The 20,135-nt window shown below is 36.1% G+C and overlaps 1 protein-coding gene across 1 annotated transcript; it reads left to right on the top strand.

The window, feature by feature from the left end:
• Nucleotides 1–18,269: 18,269 nt before the first annotated feature.
• LOC5575341 (general odorant-binding protein 56d) lies at nucleotides 18,270–19,277 on the top strand. Its single transcript, XM_001655669.2, has 3 exons — nucleotides 18,270–18,357; nucleotides 18,431–18,769; nucleotides 18,832–19,277. The coding sequence occupies exons 2-3, from the start codon at nucleotides 18,719–18,721 to the stop codon at nucleotides 19,174–19,176; spliced, it is 396 nt and encodes a 131-aa protein (XP_001655719.1). The 5' UTR covers nucleotides 18,270–18,357; nucleotides 18,431–18,718; the 3' UTR covers nucleotides 19,177–19,277.
• The last annotated feature ends 858 nt before the right edge of the window (nucleotides 19,278–20,135 follow it).

Here is a 20,135-nt window from a genome sequence, read left to right as displayed (position 1 = left end):
TTGTTTTCTTAGAAATGGAAGCGAAGAAAAACTTCAGATCTTGTGCCAGTTTTGCGATTCAGTTGTGCAGCGCAGAGTTTTGCCAGGCGAACGATATTTGTTCAAAAGCACTCCATGAGAGATTGGAACATCAAAGATATCGTCTACAACCTCCACCAACTGTTCGTTGCTGCACCTGCAGTTGGGAAAATCCTGGCTAGTTATTCCCGTTAGCCAATAATGCAAATTCCTGGAGGACTATAAATCGAAAGGGGCTAGAACCACTAGAACAGCAGTTCCCGATCGGAAGAAAATTGCAAGTCTATAACAATCAAAAACCAATGTAAACAATTATATCTTGACTTATTTTTGTTTTGCTATTATTTGTATAAGTGTGGATTACCTCCTGGAGACCATATAAGATTATCATAACACTTTCTCATCTGACTTACCTGTGTTATGATATGGTCGGCGTTAAGTCAGAGTGGACCAAATGACATTTTCGATATTTTGAGAAAAATGGGTTCAAAGTCTAACGCTCTGTAATTTTTGAACTCGTTTAAATTTTGGTTCAATATTTCTACACGTCTTTATGTTACTTTCAAACAATATGATGTAATGTGATAATCATGAAAAATCATAATCCAAACCTCTAATAGAACGATTTTTTGATGGGCTGTGTGTACTTGGTCCACTCTGACTGAACTAAAGACCTCCGTTCAGTGAGTTGGTTCACTCTGACTGAACAATTTCTTGGAAAATAACAATCATTTAATGCTTGCATGGTCAAATTGGGTGCATATCTATAAGATAAACAAATTATCAAGACCCTTCGACAGCAGTATCGCAAATTCTTAAATAATCCATATAGTAAATATCAAAATCAGTGACATTACGATTGCTTGAAAATTAAGGTTTCGCAGGGTCAGGGCATTGAAGACCAGAAAAATTCAAATATGCGTTCAATCAGAGTGGACCAAGTGAAAATCTTGAGTACCGACCAAAATATGCTGGTCCATTAAGCGGGACCTAGGACATGCCTTACATACACTACAGATCTACCGTAAACTTCTATTGGACTCTGAAACTGACTCAAAAAATGCAGTAATGAATCATTTTATTGCTTTTCAACACTTGGTCCACTCTGTCTGCACAGAATTTGTTGGAATTTCTGACCACCCATCCAAATATGGTAAATGCTCAAAAATCAAAATCAAATGCATCGTATAGAGTAATATTCATAAATTTCTATTGATAGATAAGTAGAAGAATGATTCGATGTCGAAAAATCTGACAAATCTCCTGAAATGTTTTTCATTTCCTCGCATTCCTCAGCGCGCTGATCATTTTCGCTGTTATGGTAATAAGCACTTGGTCCATTCTGACTACACACTTTTATCGATTTTTGTTGATCATCCAAAGTAAATTTATTACATATCTCTCGCAGTTTTCAGTATTCTTCAAATCTGATCAAAGTGTAACGGAGGTAAGGTAATTTCGCATTAAATGAGAGAATAATCCAATTTTCCCAAGTTTTGTACTTGGTCCCCTCTGACTTAACGGCGACCATATGGTATTCATTTGTCATGCTTTTCTACTCGGGTTGGGTGGAAAGCAGCGAGTAAAACTTTCCAACAAATCACCCAATGCTCTAGTGGAGTAATGAATTTGTTGGCTTTATCGAGTAGTGAGCGAACGGTGGAATGGGTGTTGGAATTTTACTCGACTACAATACACCGTGTTTCTCGGCATAAGTTGCAGCCGTTGTTTAGTTGCCCACATTCAGGCGCACAAACGTGCACAGTTCATGACGACGGTGCAATGTTTTTTTTTTCTTTTGGACTGATGTTTGTGTGACTAAACGATTGTAATACTTGAGCTACTTTCTCTATTGGTGAGTCCTAACTTTTGTTTTTCTGAAGAAAAGAACTAAGGAAGCTGGTCTATGTACATGTTATTTAATACTATCAGGAAAATTAGCTGGTTTAGGCAACTTAATTACTTGTACTGTTGTAAAAACTTGAGTATTTTGTCATGTGTATCGTATAAATTCTAAAATCCAACAGATTGAAAAACTTTTGCGATCTCTCAAATTGAAGTACCAAAATCTACTGAAAATATGAAAAAAAAAAATGAAAATCTGCAGTCTTTAAAATGCTTAACATAAAAAAAACTACAGTTTCTATTTTGACAAAAATTACTGCATCTTTTCAGGGATCGCCCATAATTTATATAAGGGGTTATGAAGAGAGGGTTGGTGGGTTTTGAGATTTTTTACGTCCCCAATATTTTTTTTAGGAATAAATCAAAAAATGTATTGTATTCGTTGATCTGTGTAGCAGATACCTTTACACTTCATGCTCAAGTAAAGCAAGAAAACTACCAGAACCAAAAAATGCAGGACCACACATTGAATACATTTTTTGATAGTTCACTCATAATGTTTCGCTCTTAGGTTCCGTTAACCCTTAACCCTTAAAGCCCGACACGGTTCTTGAATTTTTAAATGGCCACAACTCGGAGACTAGTAGATCAATTTATATGAAATAAATTTTGAACTCAATGCGCTTAGTTGGTCTTGCAATCCTTGGGTGAGACATCCCTCCTGACCCCTTTTCCTTTTCTAGGTAATGGAAAAAGCATGAACACGAGGGGTCCAAAATTGGCATCAAACAGATGTATCAACACCCAAATGAGCTAGAAGGTTGGTGCCTTCGGAAAAGTTATTCAGCATATCAAAGGCTATCTGGCAGTGAAGAGTCTGGTATAAATTTACAATATACTGGGTGTCAACTGAAAATTTGAAATGTAGCAACCGTCACGAAATTATGTGAAGTTTTGAACCTTAAAAACTCAACCATTTATTGACAGATTTCCAATGTTTTCCCAACAATTTCGAAATTTTTATACAATATTTTACTCGAATGGAGAAAGCTATAGTTTATCAACAATAAACTATTGAATATTGGAAGAGTGTCGACCCCTTTCTTACGCAACCACTTACGTTCAAGCAGTTTTCTACACTTTTTTGTGTTTCACTTCGCACTATAAAAGCAGACCGATTCCTGCTTCTTCGATCACCCCTAGGTTTTCAAATTTTTATTAGTAGTCTTGTAAATTGTAGTTGGGTTATCAAATTTTTATTTTAAACTACCAGAGCCTATAAGGCTGAGATTAATACTAGGGTAAAACCAAACAGAACCTGTAATACAAAAAAATAAACTATTAAAACAAAGCTGAAGGAGCCCTCGATGATCAACCTCTTGTAATGTTAAAAATAACTTAAGTCTTAGTTTAAGGGACAAAATGAAAATAAACATGAATTTAATGCCAATGCAATGCTTCTTCGATCATTCTTCTTTTATCCATTAGACTGGTAACATGGTCGGGCGATTCATTCTCGTTTTGCGTTTGAACATGCTTCTCAGTTCTGGACAAAAATTTGAAAAGGGCCCAAAGGTTCTTAAGCCTTTTTTTCAGAAACGTTGCTGTTGAGCCCTTTTTAGCCCGCCCACGCAAACTAACACCACTGTCAGATAGATTGGTGTTAGCTGTATCTGAAACTGGTGTGGTGAGCGTGATCGAGTTGAATTGAGCTCAACAGCGTCTTGTAAAGCCAATGTTTACCAATGTCGATGTGCCCTATTGAAATATTTGTCTAGAGTTCTGTTTTAGACCAAAGTACTGGATTCCCGAAAATTGGCTCACCAACTTCCGAGTTAGTAATGAAATATTTTTATTTGTATTAGTTAGTCCGATATTTCAGCCAAATTTGCTCAGTTCAACTATTCTTTACAGTCACCCCACGCAGTTGAATCACCCACAATTTATGAATCAACTGACTTCAAAAGACAAAATTATTATCAAACATGTCACAAAACATCACAGAATTATTTTTACTGATTAGAAACTATGTGAAAGAATAATTCTGTGATGTTTTGCGACAAGTTTGATAATAATTTTGTCTTTTGAAATCAGCTGATTCAAAAATTGTGGGTGATTCAACTGCGTGGGATCACTGTACATGTGAAAATTGATAATCTTACGCTAAGAACTGGATTGAAGCAAAAACCACCTCAAGTGACTCAATTTATTTCAAACCTATTTTTATCCAATTTTATGGTTCATGGCTATGTTAAACTACTTGTTTAAAGGCCAAATTCCTTGAAAAATAAATGCAGAGGTGATACTCCATTCGAGCAGCAGTTGTTGATTTCATCAAGTTGATGTGGTCAGGGTAGACAATCGTTACCGTCAAATGGAAAAAAATGGCGAGGAAACTTAAAGAAGCATCGTCATCGTCACTCAACCAGCGTCGCAGAGTCGAAATAATACGATTCCTTCGTTACGGGCGAATCTCCGTTCGGGAGCTCTGAGTCAACTGGAAATATGAATCGTGTCTTCGACAGATTAAGAGAATTTTTTTGAAATAAAACATGAGCCAAACACGCCTGGAATCGAACAAACGATCTCTGAATCGTAAACTCCACGCGCTTACCAAAAGAGCTATCATAGAATAATGAGGAGAGCGGGTTCATCTACCAATACAACCAATTATGTGATGTCATTCGTTGGTTGGTGCGAAGCTAGTGAATATTCAGTAAACGAGTAAGGGTAGCAAGCAGAATGAAGAAAAATTTGCTCGTTGACGATTTTGGATTGAAGTTAGTCGTGCATTATTTCGTCGTTGACGAGACGACAACCTGCCAGAGTTATTATACTGGATGGCGATGTATATTTTTTATTTCGTCACCGCACGGTAACGAATCTGACGATTGTCTGTCCTGGATGTGGTAGCAGCTAGTGTGCATGCATCGCGCTTGTTTTTAGCAATGTTCTAAGTTCGCCGGCACCAGTGGAGAAACACGAAATATGTTTGAAAAGGGCCTATTTTTCTTTTTTTATTTGAAAATTTTATATAAGTATGAGTATATCTCGAAATTGATGCAACCTAGAAAAATTTTACTTGAGTACTCTTCCAGTGCATTTTCTGTACTATCAAATAAACACATAAAAAATATTGTTTTCCTCTATTTCGATTTTTTTTCAAAATTTGTAATATTGTATAAAATTATAACTTTTTTGTCCATAATTCTTCCATTATTAAACATTGTACAATAAATCACAAAAGTTGTCCCCTAAAACATATCCAAAAATAATAAAAATCACAGATGCATTTTCATAGAAAATCGATTTTAATTTTTTTTATTAAAAAAATCTGTCATTATTTTTACCGTGTATATTTTTTTCCAAATAGTCCTAAACAATACCTACAACAACCGCAAAATATATCTAAAAATTAAAAACATCAATGTTGCGGTTTTTAGGAACTATTAGCTTCAAATTTTCATTTGAAAATATCGTTTACATTTTTTACCGTGCACTCTTTTTTGAAAACTTAAGCATAAATGTTTTGATCAAACGATAAACGATTTAGCTACGATTCGCTCAATCAAAATATTTTTTTTCTGGAATGGAGAAACACGAAATATGCTGGAAAAGGGCCTATTTTTCTCTTTTTACTTAAGTACTTTTCGATTGCAATTTTTCTGTACTTTCAAATAATCACATAAAAAATTATTATTTTCCACTATTTCGATTTTTTTTCAAAATCTGTAATTTTTTAAAAAACCATAACTTGTTTGTCCATAATTCTTCCATTTTGTAAAATTGTGCAATAAATCACATAAGTTGTCCCCTTAAACATACACAGCTAAAAATATGTTGTAAATTTACGTTTATTTTCATGCACATATTTGGAGCATCAAAATAAACCTAAATTTCAACGACCAATCCATTATTTTTCAATTGAATTCACTTTAAATTTACACGATCATGTAATATTCAACCATTTTTAGTTGAAAATTAAATTTATATGCATTAAAATTTACATTATGCTGTAATAACACACGAATTTGGTTTATTTTTACAGTATACTTCAGTTTACATCACATTGAAAATTAAATATTTTTTTCTGTGTATCCAAAAATAAAAAAAATCGAAACTGCGTTTCTAGGTTTTTCTAGGTTGCATCAATTTCGAGATATACTCATATTTATATAAAATTTTCAAATAAAAAAAAGAAAAATAGGCCCTTTTCCAGCATATTTCGTGTTTCTCCATTCCAGAAAAAAATATTTTGATTGAGCGAATCGTAGCTAAATCGTTTATCGTTTGATCAAAACATTTATGCTTAAGTTTTCAAAAATGAGTGCACGGTAAAAAATGTAAACGATATTTTCAAATGAAAATTTGAAGCTAATAGTTCTTAAAAACCGCAACATTGATGTTTTTAATTTTTAGATATATTTTGCGGTTTTTGTAGGTATTGTTTAGGACTATTTCAAAAAAAAAAATATACACGGTAAAAAATAATGACAGATTTTTTTAATAAAAAAAAATTAAAATCGATTTTCTATGAAAATGCATCTGTGATTTTTATTATTTTTGGACATGTTTAGGGGACAACTTATGTGATTTATTGTACAATGTTTCATAATGGAAGAATTATGGACAAAAAAGTTATAATTTTATACAATATTACAAATTTAAAAAAAAAATCGAAATAGAGGAAAACAATATTTTTTATGTGTTTATTTGATAGTACAGAAAATGCACTGGAAGAGTACTTAAGTAAAATTTTTCTAGGTTGCATCAATTTCGAGATATACTCATACTTATATAAAATTTTCAAATAAAAAAAGAAAAATAGGCCCTTTTCAAACATATTTCGTGTTTCTCCATTCCGGAAAATTTTATTTTGATTTCAATAACACAAACCAAGTCAAGCCAAGTACACAACACTGAAGACGGCTTTACAGTTGAGGTTGAAATACGCGTATCTGTCGAAGGATACAATAGTAGAATTAAAAGGAACAGTACTACTCATCTTTTTGTATATTTACAGGCATTCTACTAAACAGGCTCCACAAGGGTTTTCATCACTTTTGCCTGTGTTTGTAGGTATGATGAACAAACACGTTTTTCCCATACCCATTTGGACATGGTAAATGAATAAAAGAAAAACGGTGCTTTTTTTAAAGGTTCTTCATGGGTACAAAAATAATGCGCTATGCTGTCAAGTTTTATCACTGTAGCAATCATCATTGAAAAAAATGCGGTACAAAAACTTCGTGCTATGAAGTACCTTTCTAGTATATAAGGTAAGTCTGAAACCGTGAATCGTTACGGAATCTAAATCTTCTGATTTAGATTCCGTAACGATTCATGATTTCTTCATAATTTAGAATTTATTGACTTTTCTTTAGCCACAAATATCCTATACGATATAGAAATGGCAGAATTGAGGAACTACAAACTACAAACTACAAACATGCAACAAATAATATGGCGTAGTTAACGTCAAGCGGTTGTGTCATGTACACAACCCCCTTTGATTTTTTTCCGAATGGTAATTTCAAGAATCTCTCATAAATAACGTTTACATTTTTTACCGTGCACTCTTTTTTTAAAACTTAAGCATAAATGTTTTGATCAAACGATAAACGATTTAGCTACGATTCGCTCAATCAAAATATTTTTTTTCTGGAATGGAGAAACACGAAATATGCTGGAAAAGGGCCTATTTTTCTCATTTTACTTAAGTACTTTTCGATTGCAATTTTTCTGTACTTTCAAATAATCACATAAAAAATTATTATTTTCCACTATTTCGATTTTTTTTCAAAAATCTGTAATTTTTTAAAAAACCATAACTTGTTTGTCCATAATTCTTCCATTTTGAAACATTGTGCAATAAATCACATAAGTTGTCCCCTAGAATATTCTCAAAAACAAGGCGAGGTTCAAAATGGCGGTCTGAAGGTGCAAAATGGCATTTTTGGTCATAAAGAATCTGTATGCAAATTTTCAGGCGATTCAATATACAAAAATTAAATTAAAAAAAAAATTCGTCATGTTCGGTGGAATTGCTTATGGAATAAAACACTATGGTCGATTTTGTTACATTTTTTCACACCTGGTTAAATTTCTATTATTCATCTGAAGAGAACTTGGAAGTATCGAAATTCCTAATGAAAAAAAAGCCAAAAATTACTTGAAAAATTATTAGTTATGAGTTTTTAATCAAATCAATAAATGTTTTAACCTTGTTGAGCTTTCAACATAGATTTATTTTATGTACAATAGTGCCTATGAATAATTTATGGAGAAGGGGTAGGGATTTCTTACACGCCATGTAATTATTATATTTTTTAAATATTCATTAAAAATATTCTTACTACGGGAAGTCTTAAACCCGCCAAAATTGTCTGGCGTAATAAATGGACAGCCTCTTGCATTTTAATCCAAATTGACATGAAATGCCTACTAGTACAGTTAACTCTCCTTTCCTCGATATTTCGTATCTTGATATCGAGTTAAAGAGCAATAGTAAAAAATGATTTTCATGGCTATCTCGATGCTCACTTGGATCACATTTGCTCTAATTTTGTGTTCTATAACTCTATTCTTCTTCTTCTTCTTTTTTTTGCGTTACGTCCCAACTAGAACAAAGCCTGCTTCTCAGATTAGTGTTCTTGTGAGCACTTCCACAGTTATTAACTGAGAGCTTTCTTTGTCGAATGGCCATTTTTGCATGTGTATATCGAGTGGCAGGTACGAAGATACTCTATGCCCTGGGAATCGAGAAAATTTCCTTTACGAAAAGATCCTCGACCAGCGGGAATCGAACCCACGATCCTCAGCATGGTCATGCTGAATAGCTGCGCGTTTACCACTACAGCAATCTGGGCCCCCCTATAACTCTATACCTCCCCCATTTCAATGGTCCCTTCAAAACCGAGTTATGGAGAGTTGATTGTACTTGTTGACACAACTTTTTAGTATGCGTACCAAGCATGGTACTACTGATTGTTTCTGTCATCGGCATTGAACTAAATTGGACGTTTAGAAAATCGCTTTTACGGTAAATGGTAAGCAATTTTCTACCTTTATTAATCTGAGGAATTCGCCTGAAGGAGACGGAGTGCGAGGAGGTGGAACAGCTGGGTTGGTCTTAAGAAACACGTAAATTCTATCAGAAGCTCAACGCATCCAGCAACGGCTTTTTTCCGCGAGCCTAGATGTGCAGGGATAAGGATGGGAGCATATTGACGGACGAGCGTGAGGTGATCGAAAGGTGGAAGCCGCACTTCGACGAACACCTGAATGGCACCGAGAACACATACAATGAAGGACGGGACAACGGAGGAAATGCCTTCGTCAGTACTGCGGGCGATGGATACCAATAAGCCCATATTTTGAGGGAGGTTAAGGAAGCCATTTACAAAACGCTCATAAGGCTGGTACTCCTCTACGGGCATAAACGTACTCGATGAGGACTTGCAAGCACTTGGAGTCTTCGAACTTCGGGTGCTTAGGACGATCTTTGGCGGTGTGCAGGAAAACAGTGTGTGGCGGCGAAGAATGAACCACGAGCTCGCCCAACTCTACGGCGAACCCAGTAGCAAGAAGGTGGCCAAAGCTGGTAGAATACGATGCCAGGGCATATTGCAAGAATGCCGGACAGCAACCCTGCAAAGAGGGTGTCCGCTTCAGATTCGGATGGTACATGAAGGCGTGTATCACAGCGCACTAGGTGGAAGGATGAAGTGCGTATCGATTGGGCGAGCGTGGAACAGAATCGAGGATGGAGAGATGCGGCCATGAACCGAGAAATGTGGCGTGAAATTGTTGATTCAGTGGTAACTGTTCAGATGTTAACTTAATAAATGAATGAAATCTGAGGAATAATGGTTCAACTTGGACAAAAATAATACTGGATATATGGACTTTACACTAGATTTCTTTTTTCAAACGGTTAATAAATACATTTTTTCTTTTGCAGTTGATTTGGTTATTTATGTATCATTTAGTTATAAGTTTCAGGAGCAAAAGAAAGCATTCAGTGAAATTTCAGGATATTGATATGGATGTTCCAGTGAAATCGGATACCGTTTTTTTATAATCGAGACTTTCAGCTGGATATCGTTGTTTCCAAATAGCTGACTAATATTATTTCACTTAATTGTTATGATATATTATGTAGCTCCTAATTTGCATAAATTGTATGTTACATTACGCAGTTCTTCATCTAGTGTGCAGAAATGTGTAAACGGACTTTCAAATGTATTGCATGCTGTTTCTCACCAAGCACACCTTAATTGAGCTTTGTAGAAGCGCTTTTAATTGTTTGATAAATACGTAATTACATATAATTTTCGTCGCACAAGATGCACTGTTTTACGCTGCACAGTATTTCGATCGGCCGAAATCGTGAACTTAATTCTGTAGCACCTTTGAACGTGATTTTTTCGGAATGGGGCATATATTGACGGTGCATGATAGTTCGCAACTTTGCCACGGGCGGCACTGCGAAACTATTTTTTTTAAATGTCCATCTTTAAATATGTTGTCTTTGGCAAAGTTGTAGATAATTCAAATACAAACAAATTTGCCAAAGATACCTAGTGTGTATTCAGCCGCATTTCCAAAATACGGTAGTATTTTATGAACGACCCCCTAAAACTAGTTTCTCTCGTATATTTTGAAAATGCGAAGTTTTCGGTAGCAACAATGTTCTACAAAATTGTGTAAACAGTCAAAATTAATTATTCTCTAAAAAACACTAGGTTTCTAAAGGAGATAAAGGAAAAGCAGTTATAACCATTTAAGTGCAAAAATCAGTCATTTTTGGGGTCCGTATATTTATTCGGGTGGCAGGTGGTGGCAGATGAAACCTAGTAGGATTCATAATAAATCATTAGCAGTTATAAATGTCGATAGTGTCATTAGTATCGACAAGTATCCCTTTTACTTAGAGGAAGTTTCATCAATGACTCTTATTACCCTGTAGTACTTAATGATATGATGGATAGAGGGCTATGTGACTCCAAACTTCTTCTTTTTCTTCTACTTGACACATTTACCACATACATCACATTGCGAACTAACATTTACCGTCAATATATGCGCTATATTTTTAGAAAATTTTCGTCCGAAGACACTATTCCGAAAAAATCACGTTGAAAAGTGCTACAGAATTAAGTTCACGATTTCGGCCGATCGAAATACTGTAGCAAATCTAGTGATATCAATTCTTTTCATGAAAGGAGTGTTGACAGTTTTTTAGGATATAGTCGCAGTTGTAAATAAATATATATTTTATTTTGTTCGGAAATTTAAAACTAACTGTATAAACTGCAGAAATGCAATTACGAATTAGTGAGCCGCTAGATCGATTCACTTCGAAAAACTATTCGAGTGGAAGTTTTATCAGCTTTCTGGTCATATTGTATTGTTGAGCGTGTCACATAAAAACTTAAACGACAAAGACGTTGCAGTTTTAGAGGGATCACAGAATCACGTAGAAGAAGTAGAAAACGTTCCCAGCTTTTTTTGTGATGTAAAACATTCAATTGATGATGTACTGAAGGGTAATGTAATTGTCAAAAGCTCTTCGAAGTGCTTCTTTTATTCGCAAAATGTCTTTCTACCCATTCGTTCTACAAAAGCTCCCAGTATTTACGACGTACCAAATTCTGTCATCAACTTTCCGACCGAAAAGGAAATCGTCCTTATTTATGGCCTGTAAAATTGTTTTACCAAAAGTACCTACTACTCGTAAAGCTGCTTTACTGTTCCGCTGGATGGCACACGGAACGTGACAAAAATGTAGACGAACAATTGTGCGAGAGAGAGCTCTTTGGCTGGAAATGTATTCAGTTGAGCAGAAGGTATTATTCGATTGCAGCGAAATGCGTGTAACGCCCTATAAAAGCTTTATTGATCATGGACCGCGGGAGTTGGCAGTGAATATGGAGCTAAGTCATTTTTAATAATCGCCTCACGATTTCAACAGGGAAACTAAGAACACGCGTTTCAAAGGAGGAGTTTGAGCCTTTTTCAGCCATAGCATGCTTTAAAACCCAGCTGGGGGCCCAGATAGCCGTAGCGGTAAACGCGCAGCTATTCAGCAAGACTAAGCTGAGGGTCGTGGGTTCGAATCCCACCGGTCGAGGATCTTTTCGGGTTGGAAATTTTCTCGACTTCCCAGGGCATAGAGTATCTTCGTACCTGCCACACGATATACACATGCAAAAATGGTCATTCGGCATAGTAAGCTCTCAGTTAATAACTGTGGAAGTGCTCATAAGAACACTAAGCTGAGAAGCAGGCTCTGTCCCAGTGAGGACGTAATTCCAAAAAGAAGAAGAAGAAGAAAAATGCTTTAAAACCAAAAATTCAATATTGATAAGTTGCTGAAATATGGTTGGCATTGTTTAAAGTGGTTTTTATAGTACTTTTCATCACAACAAGCGACAAGCAAAAATCGCTAGTTCTGCTAACTGCTCATGAACAATTGATGGACACTGATGAAAACAAATCTATGACAAAAGATCGAAAGACGTTGAAAGGACAGAAGGTCGAAAGGAGAAAAAGGTCCGGTTTTGTTGTCACAAATGAAAAAAAGCACTACTTATCTTCTAAGGCCTTTTCAAGGGTTTCTGGCAAAACACGGCAGTCTTCTTTTAAGTGATTTGGAAGGAAGCTTTGATTCTCCTGATGGAGTTCCAGGTCTCCTTAATCCTTCAAATTTGAAAATAATGGTCACGATTGGGCGCACTCTTTGCTTCCACACTTGAATCGAATATGCTGCCTAAAAACGCATATATCCTTATTAATCTTAATTCTCAACTGTTCTTTTTTCAGTAGAGAAATAAATCATAATTTGGATATATTAAACTTGATAATGTTTCAAAAATAACGGTTCTGATTTCGCATCAATTTGTACTATTTTAGCTGTGAAGAAGAATAACTTCATTCAAAAATGACAAAAGAGGGCAAAGTCTTCGTCTTGTAATATGTTCAAATTTTATTTCTCCAAATTTGATTAATTATAATTCCTAATTTTTTTAATTGAAATTCATTTTGGAAAGAAAAGAAACTTTTGTCAAGAAGCACACACTTCACTTGTCAAATTAGTTTGTGTCATCAGTTTAGTCTACTGCGCTAATTGCAACTGACTCGGTCGTGCTTGTTCCGTACACTGAGCGCTGTAATATTTTCGAACAATCATTAACTCGAGCAACTTAACACCGCTTGTCACTTAGGTAGGGTGCCGGCACCAATATTGGATTATCCAAGCAAAACAAATCATATCATATTATTTTTTGGTGCCAATTGAATGGCAAGAGAGCTACATTTATGTGAAAAAATAATTATTTCCTAAAAAAAAAAATTATTTACATTTTGATAAGCATAAGCATGAGCATAGATGACCGAACAATTGGTAGTTGCTACCTCGTGATTGACCAGGACAATCGAAGTAGCACAGAGATTTACTGAATGGGGCTTGGGATTAGCTTACCATTCTCAATGTGCAGAAATCGAGAGTTCAAAATTTAAAAGCCAATCACGACGCTGGCCACGTCCTCAAGGTCATCGGGGAAGGCAATGAATGTTATTAAGATAACCATTGTTACTAGAGACGGAGTATACCTCTGCATATCCACAGTTGTCATGGAAAGGATATTGGATTAGTTGGATAAGTTAAGGATCTGGTAGTCACCTTTGATTGATCCTTGATATATTCACGCCTAACCGGATTTGCGATATTATTAAGCCAAACGTGTGAGCTTCCGGGCCGCATCCGTTTCCATGGTCCAATCAACTGGTACATCCACAACCATTGGTACCGGCACTCTACCCGTGTGAATCACCTCACATGGCCTGGCGTCTTTATCGTCATAAACTGCCAGTAGTTAGCAACCTGGCATCTATTCGCAGGCCCCGTGACTTCCAGCCGTTCTATCGCGCTTCTGTATTAATAACCAATGGCGAAAAAAGGTCTGCAACTATAATTGCCAGACAGACGTCGATATGAAATTTGCATATTACATCTATATGCACTACTAAACGGTCGACGGTCGGTGAAGGAAGCACTGGAATGGAACATGCACCGGCTGGACGGGATCTGACCTTTGTACAACACACGAACCTGCACTAGCGACACGGTGTGTCTTAATCAGTATTAACGTAAAACGGTTAGCTATCGTCCAATCAGTTTGCTTTCCTCCAATAGTAAACTTTTTGAAAAGGATCATTCTGAACAGAATGATGACATCAACGAAAATTCAATTTTTGCCAATAAACAGTTCTGATTCCGACATGGACATTCGAACAAATTTGATCCGTTTCAACAAATCTGATGGCTATTCTACTGGTCTTGCTCTTCTAGACTTAAAAAAAACATTATCAGAACTCCAGGTCTGAAAGACTTCCTGTAAGAGCTGGTGCTCCTCAAAGCAACATTTTTGGTTCAATATTATACAATATTTTCACATCTGACTTACCTGAGTTACCTCAGGGATGTCAAAAATCCTTGTTTGCGGATGAAACAAGGACGAAGTCTGCGTGTCATCTGCAGTCGATTGCAAAAAAGTTTGGATATATTTTCTTCATATGTACTTGCAAAAATGTAAGATTGCTCCTAAAACTTCCAAAACTCAACTAATAATATTCCCACATAAACCAAAAGCATTTAATTTGAAACCTTCGGGTAGACACGTTGAGAGCGGTTCCAATAAATTGGTCAGATGAAGTTAAGTATCTAGGGCTCATGCCAGATAAGAATTTAACCTTCAAAAATCACATTGAGGGCATTCAAGCCAAATGTAACAAATATGTAAAATGTCTCTATCCCCTTATTAATAGAAAATCAAAACTTTGTCCTAAGAACACGATTTTGATCTTTTAACTTTCAGGCCAGCCATGTTGTATGCTGTACCAATATGGACAAGCTTTTGTAATACCAGAAAGAAAGTTCTGCACAGGACACAAAATAAAATTTTGAAAATGATTCTGAAGGTTCCTCCCTGATATAGTACCAATGAGTTACATAGAATATCCAATGTTGAAACAATCTTCTATTGCCACGATGAATGCGAGAAAACTTTCGTTTCCTTCGATTGAACATTTACAAATTCACGGAGAGGGTGCTTAAATACCACATCTTCCAAATGTTTGGTGAAGATTTGATGATCATTTTCAGGTTTCCGAAACACCGTGCGCGATGATTTACTGCTGACGTGCTGAACGATGTTTGTCCGCATGTGTGTGGATTTAGAGATGCATGCTCGTGATGAATTGAGTGATTCGCACCGTCATTGTTTAACCAGCAGCGAGAGTGCGTGAGTGATTATGCTGCGGTCTCGTCTAGCCCATTTTCTATTTCTGCACGGGTAGATTGAGTGCACGGAATGGCGCTATGTAATCAATCAAAATATGGTCGTTACCTGTCAGGATACTGAATTTATTGCTTCATTTGAGTCGGCAGTGGCAAATACTTTTAATGCATTGTAACGATTACTTTCGTGTTCAACTCGTGAGACTACATTGGAACTTCCATTACGTAAATTCCATTTACGTTATTCCATTTCACTAATATTACGTAAATAAAATTTGTTTGTGGAGAAACATATAGGAAATATCTTGAACTCTTGAATCTTCGGATCTGCAAGCGCCATTCCCAATCACTTGTTTGTACTTAATGAATAAGGATATACCCCAACAGGATTCATAAAATATGTCCTTTTATGTTCCGAGCTCAACAAGCTCTTTGTAGTTATCCAAAAGATCCTTTGAGTCTCTGAATCAATAGGTGCTCTCTCGAAGGTTTATGGAAAAAAGTAACAGTGTATTCTAGTAAGTGATCAATTTTGATAGTTGAAGCAATTTTACAGAACAATGTTGCCACCGAAAACTTCAAATCAGTCTGGTATAATTAGTGTTTACGTCATATTATCCGATCAAACAGTCAGTATGATAACCATTATATAATCCATCTACGATTGATTTGGTCTTAACCGACTCTAGTCATCTTTGTAACTGATTACTCGTGCTGATTTTGATTCTGATCATGTCCCTGTTACATTTCAAATATCCCATGAAGCGGTTCTCAATCCTATTAGCTTCACTTTCAATTATTTTCGAGCCGACTGGAATATATATGAAATATATATTAACTCTTATCTTGATGCTAACATTTCTTTACAAACAAAACTTGATATTGACAATGCTTTTGAAACTTTAACAAATTCCATTGTTGAAGCCAGGAGCATTGCAATTCAAAAATGTGAAGTAAAATTTGAATCCGTGATTATAGACGATGATCTTAAACTCTTGATCCGTCTTAAAAACGTGAGGAAGGCAATTTCAACGCACTTGCGATCCTGCTATGAAAATTATATGGATTTGCAAAAAGAAATCAAGAAACGTTTTGCACAATTAAGAAACACAAATTTTGAAAATAAGATTTCTCAATTGGACCCTGGCTCTAAGCCCTTTTGGAAATTACCTAAAATTTTAAAAAAAAAAACCAGAAGCCAATACCGGCATTGAAAGAGGAAAACAAATTATTACTAGCTAATTGTGAAAAAGCTCAAAAACTTGCTATGCAGTTTGAAAGTGCGCACAATTTTAATTTAGGACTTACTAGTCCAATTGAAAATCAAGTTACTCAGGACTTCGAAAATATTCTCAATCAAGAGAACGTTTTCGAAAATGCTTGTGAGACTGATTTGGAAGAAGTGAGAACTATTATTAAAACTTTCAAAAATATGAATGCTCCTTGCAATGATGGAATTTTCTACATCTTCATCAATAAACTTCCAGAAAGAAGCTTATCGTTTTCAGTTGATATATTCAACAAATGTTTTCAATTATCATATTTTCCTGACAAATGGAAAAATGCTAAGGTTGTTCCAATTTTGAAACCAGACAAAAATCATGCAGAAGCTTCTAACTATCGTCCAATCAGTTTGCTTTCCTCCATCAGTAAACTTTTGGAAAAGGTCATTTTCCAGGTCGACGAAAATTCAATTTTTGCCAATGTATGATTCCGGATTCCGCCATGGACATTCGACCACTCATCCACTTACGTGTAACAAATTTGATAGAGCAGCAATATTCGACCCATACATACGCTTTCAGTCTACTTTGTATGAGAATCCGAAAATTGGCACAAAATTCTTGTACCGTAAAACGGGGTAACTTTGATAATGCGGATAACTTTGATAGTGTGAGACCCATAACATATTAAACGAAAAAACGAAGTTTCTGTTAATCAGTTAAGCAAAACGAATGCAAAAGTAAAGAGTATTAGTATGACACTTCATGTCAAAACTATTTTTGTTGGAATCAAGTGCATTTGAGGATTTATACGCAAATATTAAAAAAATATAACACCTTAGCATTTTTGCAACGCTAACAAACAATCTGTTCTACGATCACTATTTGATAAAGTCATAATTAGTTCGTCATTTATCCTTGACAGCCTAGTTATAGTAGAACATGAATTCGGTCTCAAATCTCTTAGCGAAAACCATTTTCACAAACTGGGACCATTTTTGTAATCTTAGTCAGAATTTTCCATATAGCGTTAAACGCCTGGTGGTACGCAACGCCCTATAAATGTTCCGAAATTCATTTAATTTTGTTAGATTTATACTCCATTATCAAAGTACCACCAAAACAGAAAACCGACTTTCGATTATATGAGAAATAATATATCTATTCAGAATAAATCTTTTGGCAATCTATCAAGTGTAAACGATAGTTAGGATGTCAGTACTTGTTTTAAAAATATAAATTGTAATTCTTTGAAACAGAATGCATAAATATTTAAGTTCTCTTCGAAAAAACTATCAAGTTACCCCGTTTTACGGTACGTCGAAAATTAATGCTTTTCCCCTATCACGGAAATGATTGATTTTTTTTAACCAATCAAAGAAATAGTTTATACACTGTTCGTCTGCCAATTTAGTTCTCATTTATTTTATGCTAAATAGCACTTGGCTGAAAGCCTCCCTTTGACGTGTCGTAATAATGACTGATTGTTTTCTAACTGCGCCTAAGGGCTTTCACTTTGTTAATAGCTCTGTTAATTTACTTTATGAGAATAACATAGATTAGATTTACTATTTCAGAAGATTACATCAAATTGAAAAGCTGAACGAATGATCGGCTTATCTGATCTCACTCTGAAGTTCATCTATTGCGTGGTGTTCGTTGAAATGCGGCGCTTATCACGCACCTTTACAGTCCCACAGCAGTGAAGGCTAGTTCGTATCTAACGAAAAGTGCATGCATGATTTATTATTTCTAACCCGGCTGCTTCCATGCGACGAGCTTGCAATCGGGGGCCGAATGGCTAAACTGTGGTTAACCGCGACTAATGAGTAGCTGACCGGGCCGAGACAAAGTTTAATACACTTAGCAGTATCTTGGAGACGATTGTCTATGCAATTTGTATGTAATAGAGACTTCAAGTTCACGGTCACCTTGCGGTTTGCTCTGTTCCTGACATGTTTTCCTCGGGTGGGTGAAGCTGCCATTTCCGCCGTTGTCGACTCGGTCGAATAATTATTGACATTTTGTCACGACGTTACAGGTAGCAGTTCAATTTTCTCTGGAACAATCAAGATCACCAGGAAATCGATGTCTGTCTGTCTGTCTATTAAGACAATTAGTAACTGTTTAAGTGGAGAGGAGTAGAAAAACTAACATTCCTTGAATCTGTAAGTAAGCGAAATGAGCAATTAGAAGGATATCTAGAACGCTGCAACTGGAAGATTGTTCTTATATAAACCCGCGTTGAGCAGCTGGAAGATATCATTCAGTGCACAGCATTCAAAGCATCTGGTGTTCTAGCAAAAACAAAAGTACTACCAAATCTAAAATGAAGTTCTTCGTTGCTATTGCTGTTGTTGCTTTGGCTGCTGGAGCTTGGGTAAGACATTCTTCTTAAAATCATAACTTCCAATGTTTACTTACTTTCGGTATCTCCCACAGGCCCTGACCATCGACCAACAGAAAAAGGCCGAAGCTTATGCTGCTGAATGTGTCAAATCCACTGGAGTCGCCCCGGACACTCCCGTTAAGCTGAAGAAGGGTGAGTTCGCTGGAGCCGATGACAAGACCAAGTGCTTCTCGAAGTGCGTGCTAGAGAAGGCTGGCTTCATGAACGAAAAGGGCGAGATCCAGGAAAAGACCGTCATCGACAAGCTGTCGGTTGATCACGACAAGGCCAAGGTCGAGGCTACTCTGAAGAAGTGCAACCAGAAGGGAGCCAACGCTTGCGATACCGCCTTCAAGATGACCGAGTGCTTCTACAACACCAAGGCTGGACTGGTTTAAGGTTGGAATCCTGTGCTGTGATATGCTTTGTACGTTTGGGAATATTTGAGTGTGTTTGATTCGAAATCTATTTATTAAAACAAAAAATAACGTCCTCTAAACTAAATTTGTAAATTGAAAGAAATTGTCAGCTAGCATCGCTGGATGAGAAGGGATCAAAACATGATCTAAATTATCTCAGAAATGGCTTACTTGCGGCCTGCAGCTTTATTTTGTGTGATCCGCGAAGAGTATGAAAGTCGTCTCATATCTGACCATTTGATTGTTCTATCGTCCTGAACATAAACCATCAAGCCTAATTATTTCCTTATTTATATATATTTCAGCTAAACTTTATCTTCAATTAAACATTTTGAATAAATGAATGGTCAGTAGCTTGAATTGAAGGTGATCTGATAGGAATCAAAAAAATGTTTGAAACTAGAGGAATTTTGATAGAGTCAAACAAATGTTCGGACTGCTGTCAGATCCCAGTCAAATTTTTGACACTGTGAACTATTTACTCAAGTATTCTTTTCTTAATTTGAATAACCATTAGAACTATTCTTAACCAGAGTTGCACAATATCGGTCATATCAGCTGATGGCTGATGGACTAAAACTATCAATATCAGTTGCGAACTATCAACATCACTTGGATCTGACAACCAACAGCTGTGATGCGACATCGCACTCTAGATCACAATCACAGCAGAATGAGTGATCACGTGGTAATTACCCACGCTATTAATGTTTTTCAGTGACCAACACACAGTTTCAATCCGTCTGCAGCACTATCAAGAATATCGTACTGATAAATTGCCAATTTAGATGCTTAATTTAAGGCTAAACTTGGGCCATCAGTGATATCCATAGTCTATCGCCATGCACTGGTGATGGAGTAGAGAGCATGACGTTGATGTGATATGGGATGATGCAAATTGTATCGCAGTCGGCCTGTACAAATCAGCAAATTTCGCG

Source organism: Aedes aegypti, chromosome 3, assembly GCF_002204515.2.
Source record: "Aedes aegypti strain LVP_AGWG chromosome 3, AaegL5.0 Primary Assembly, whole genome shotgun sequence".
Taxonomy (NCBI): Eukaryota; Metazoa; Arthropoda; class Insecta; order Diptera; family Culicidae; genus Aedes; species Aedes aegypti.
The sequence above is the reverse complement of the archived record's forward strand: the minus strand, read 5'-3'. Positions and strand labels throughout refer to the sequence as shown.

Bases quoted from the DNA above. Each gene is read 5' to 3' on its own strand.
- LOC5575341 (XM_001655669.2), top strand. From the start codon at position 18,719: ATGAAGTTCTTCGTTGCTATTGCTGTTGTTGCTTTGGCTGCTGGAGCT. The intron at 18,770-18,831 runs GTAAGACATTCT...TATCTCCCACAG, and splicing joins CTTTGGCTGCTGGAGCTTGG to GCCCTGACCATCGACCAACA.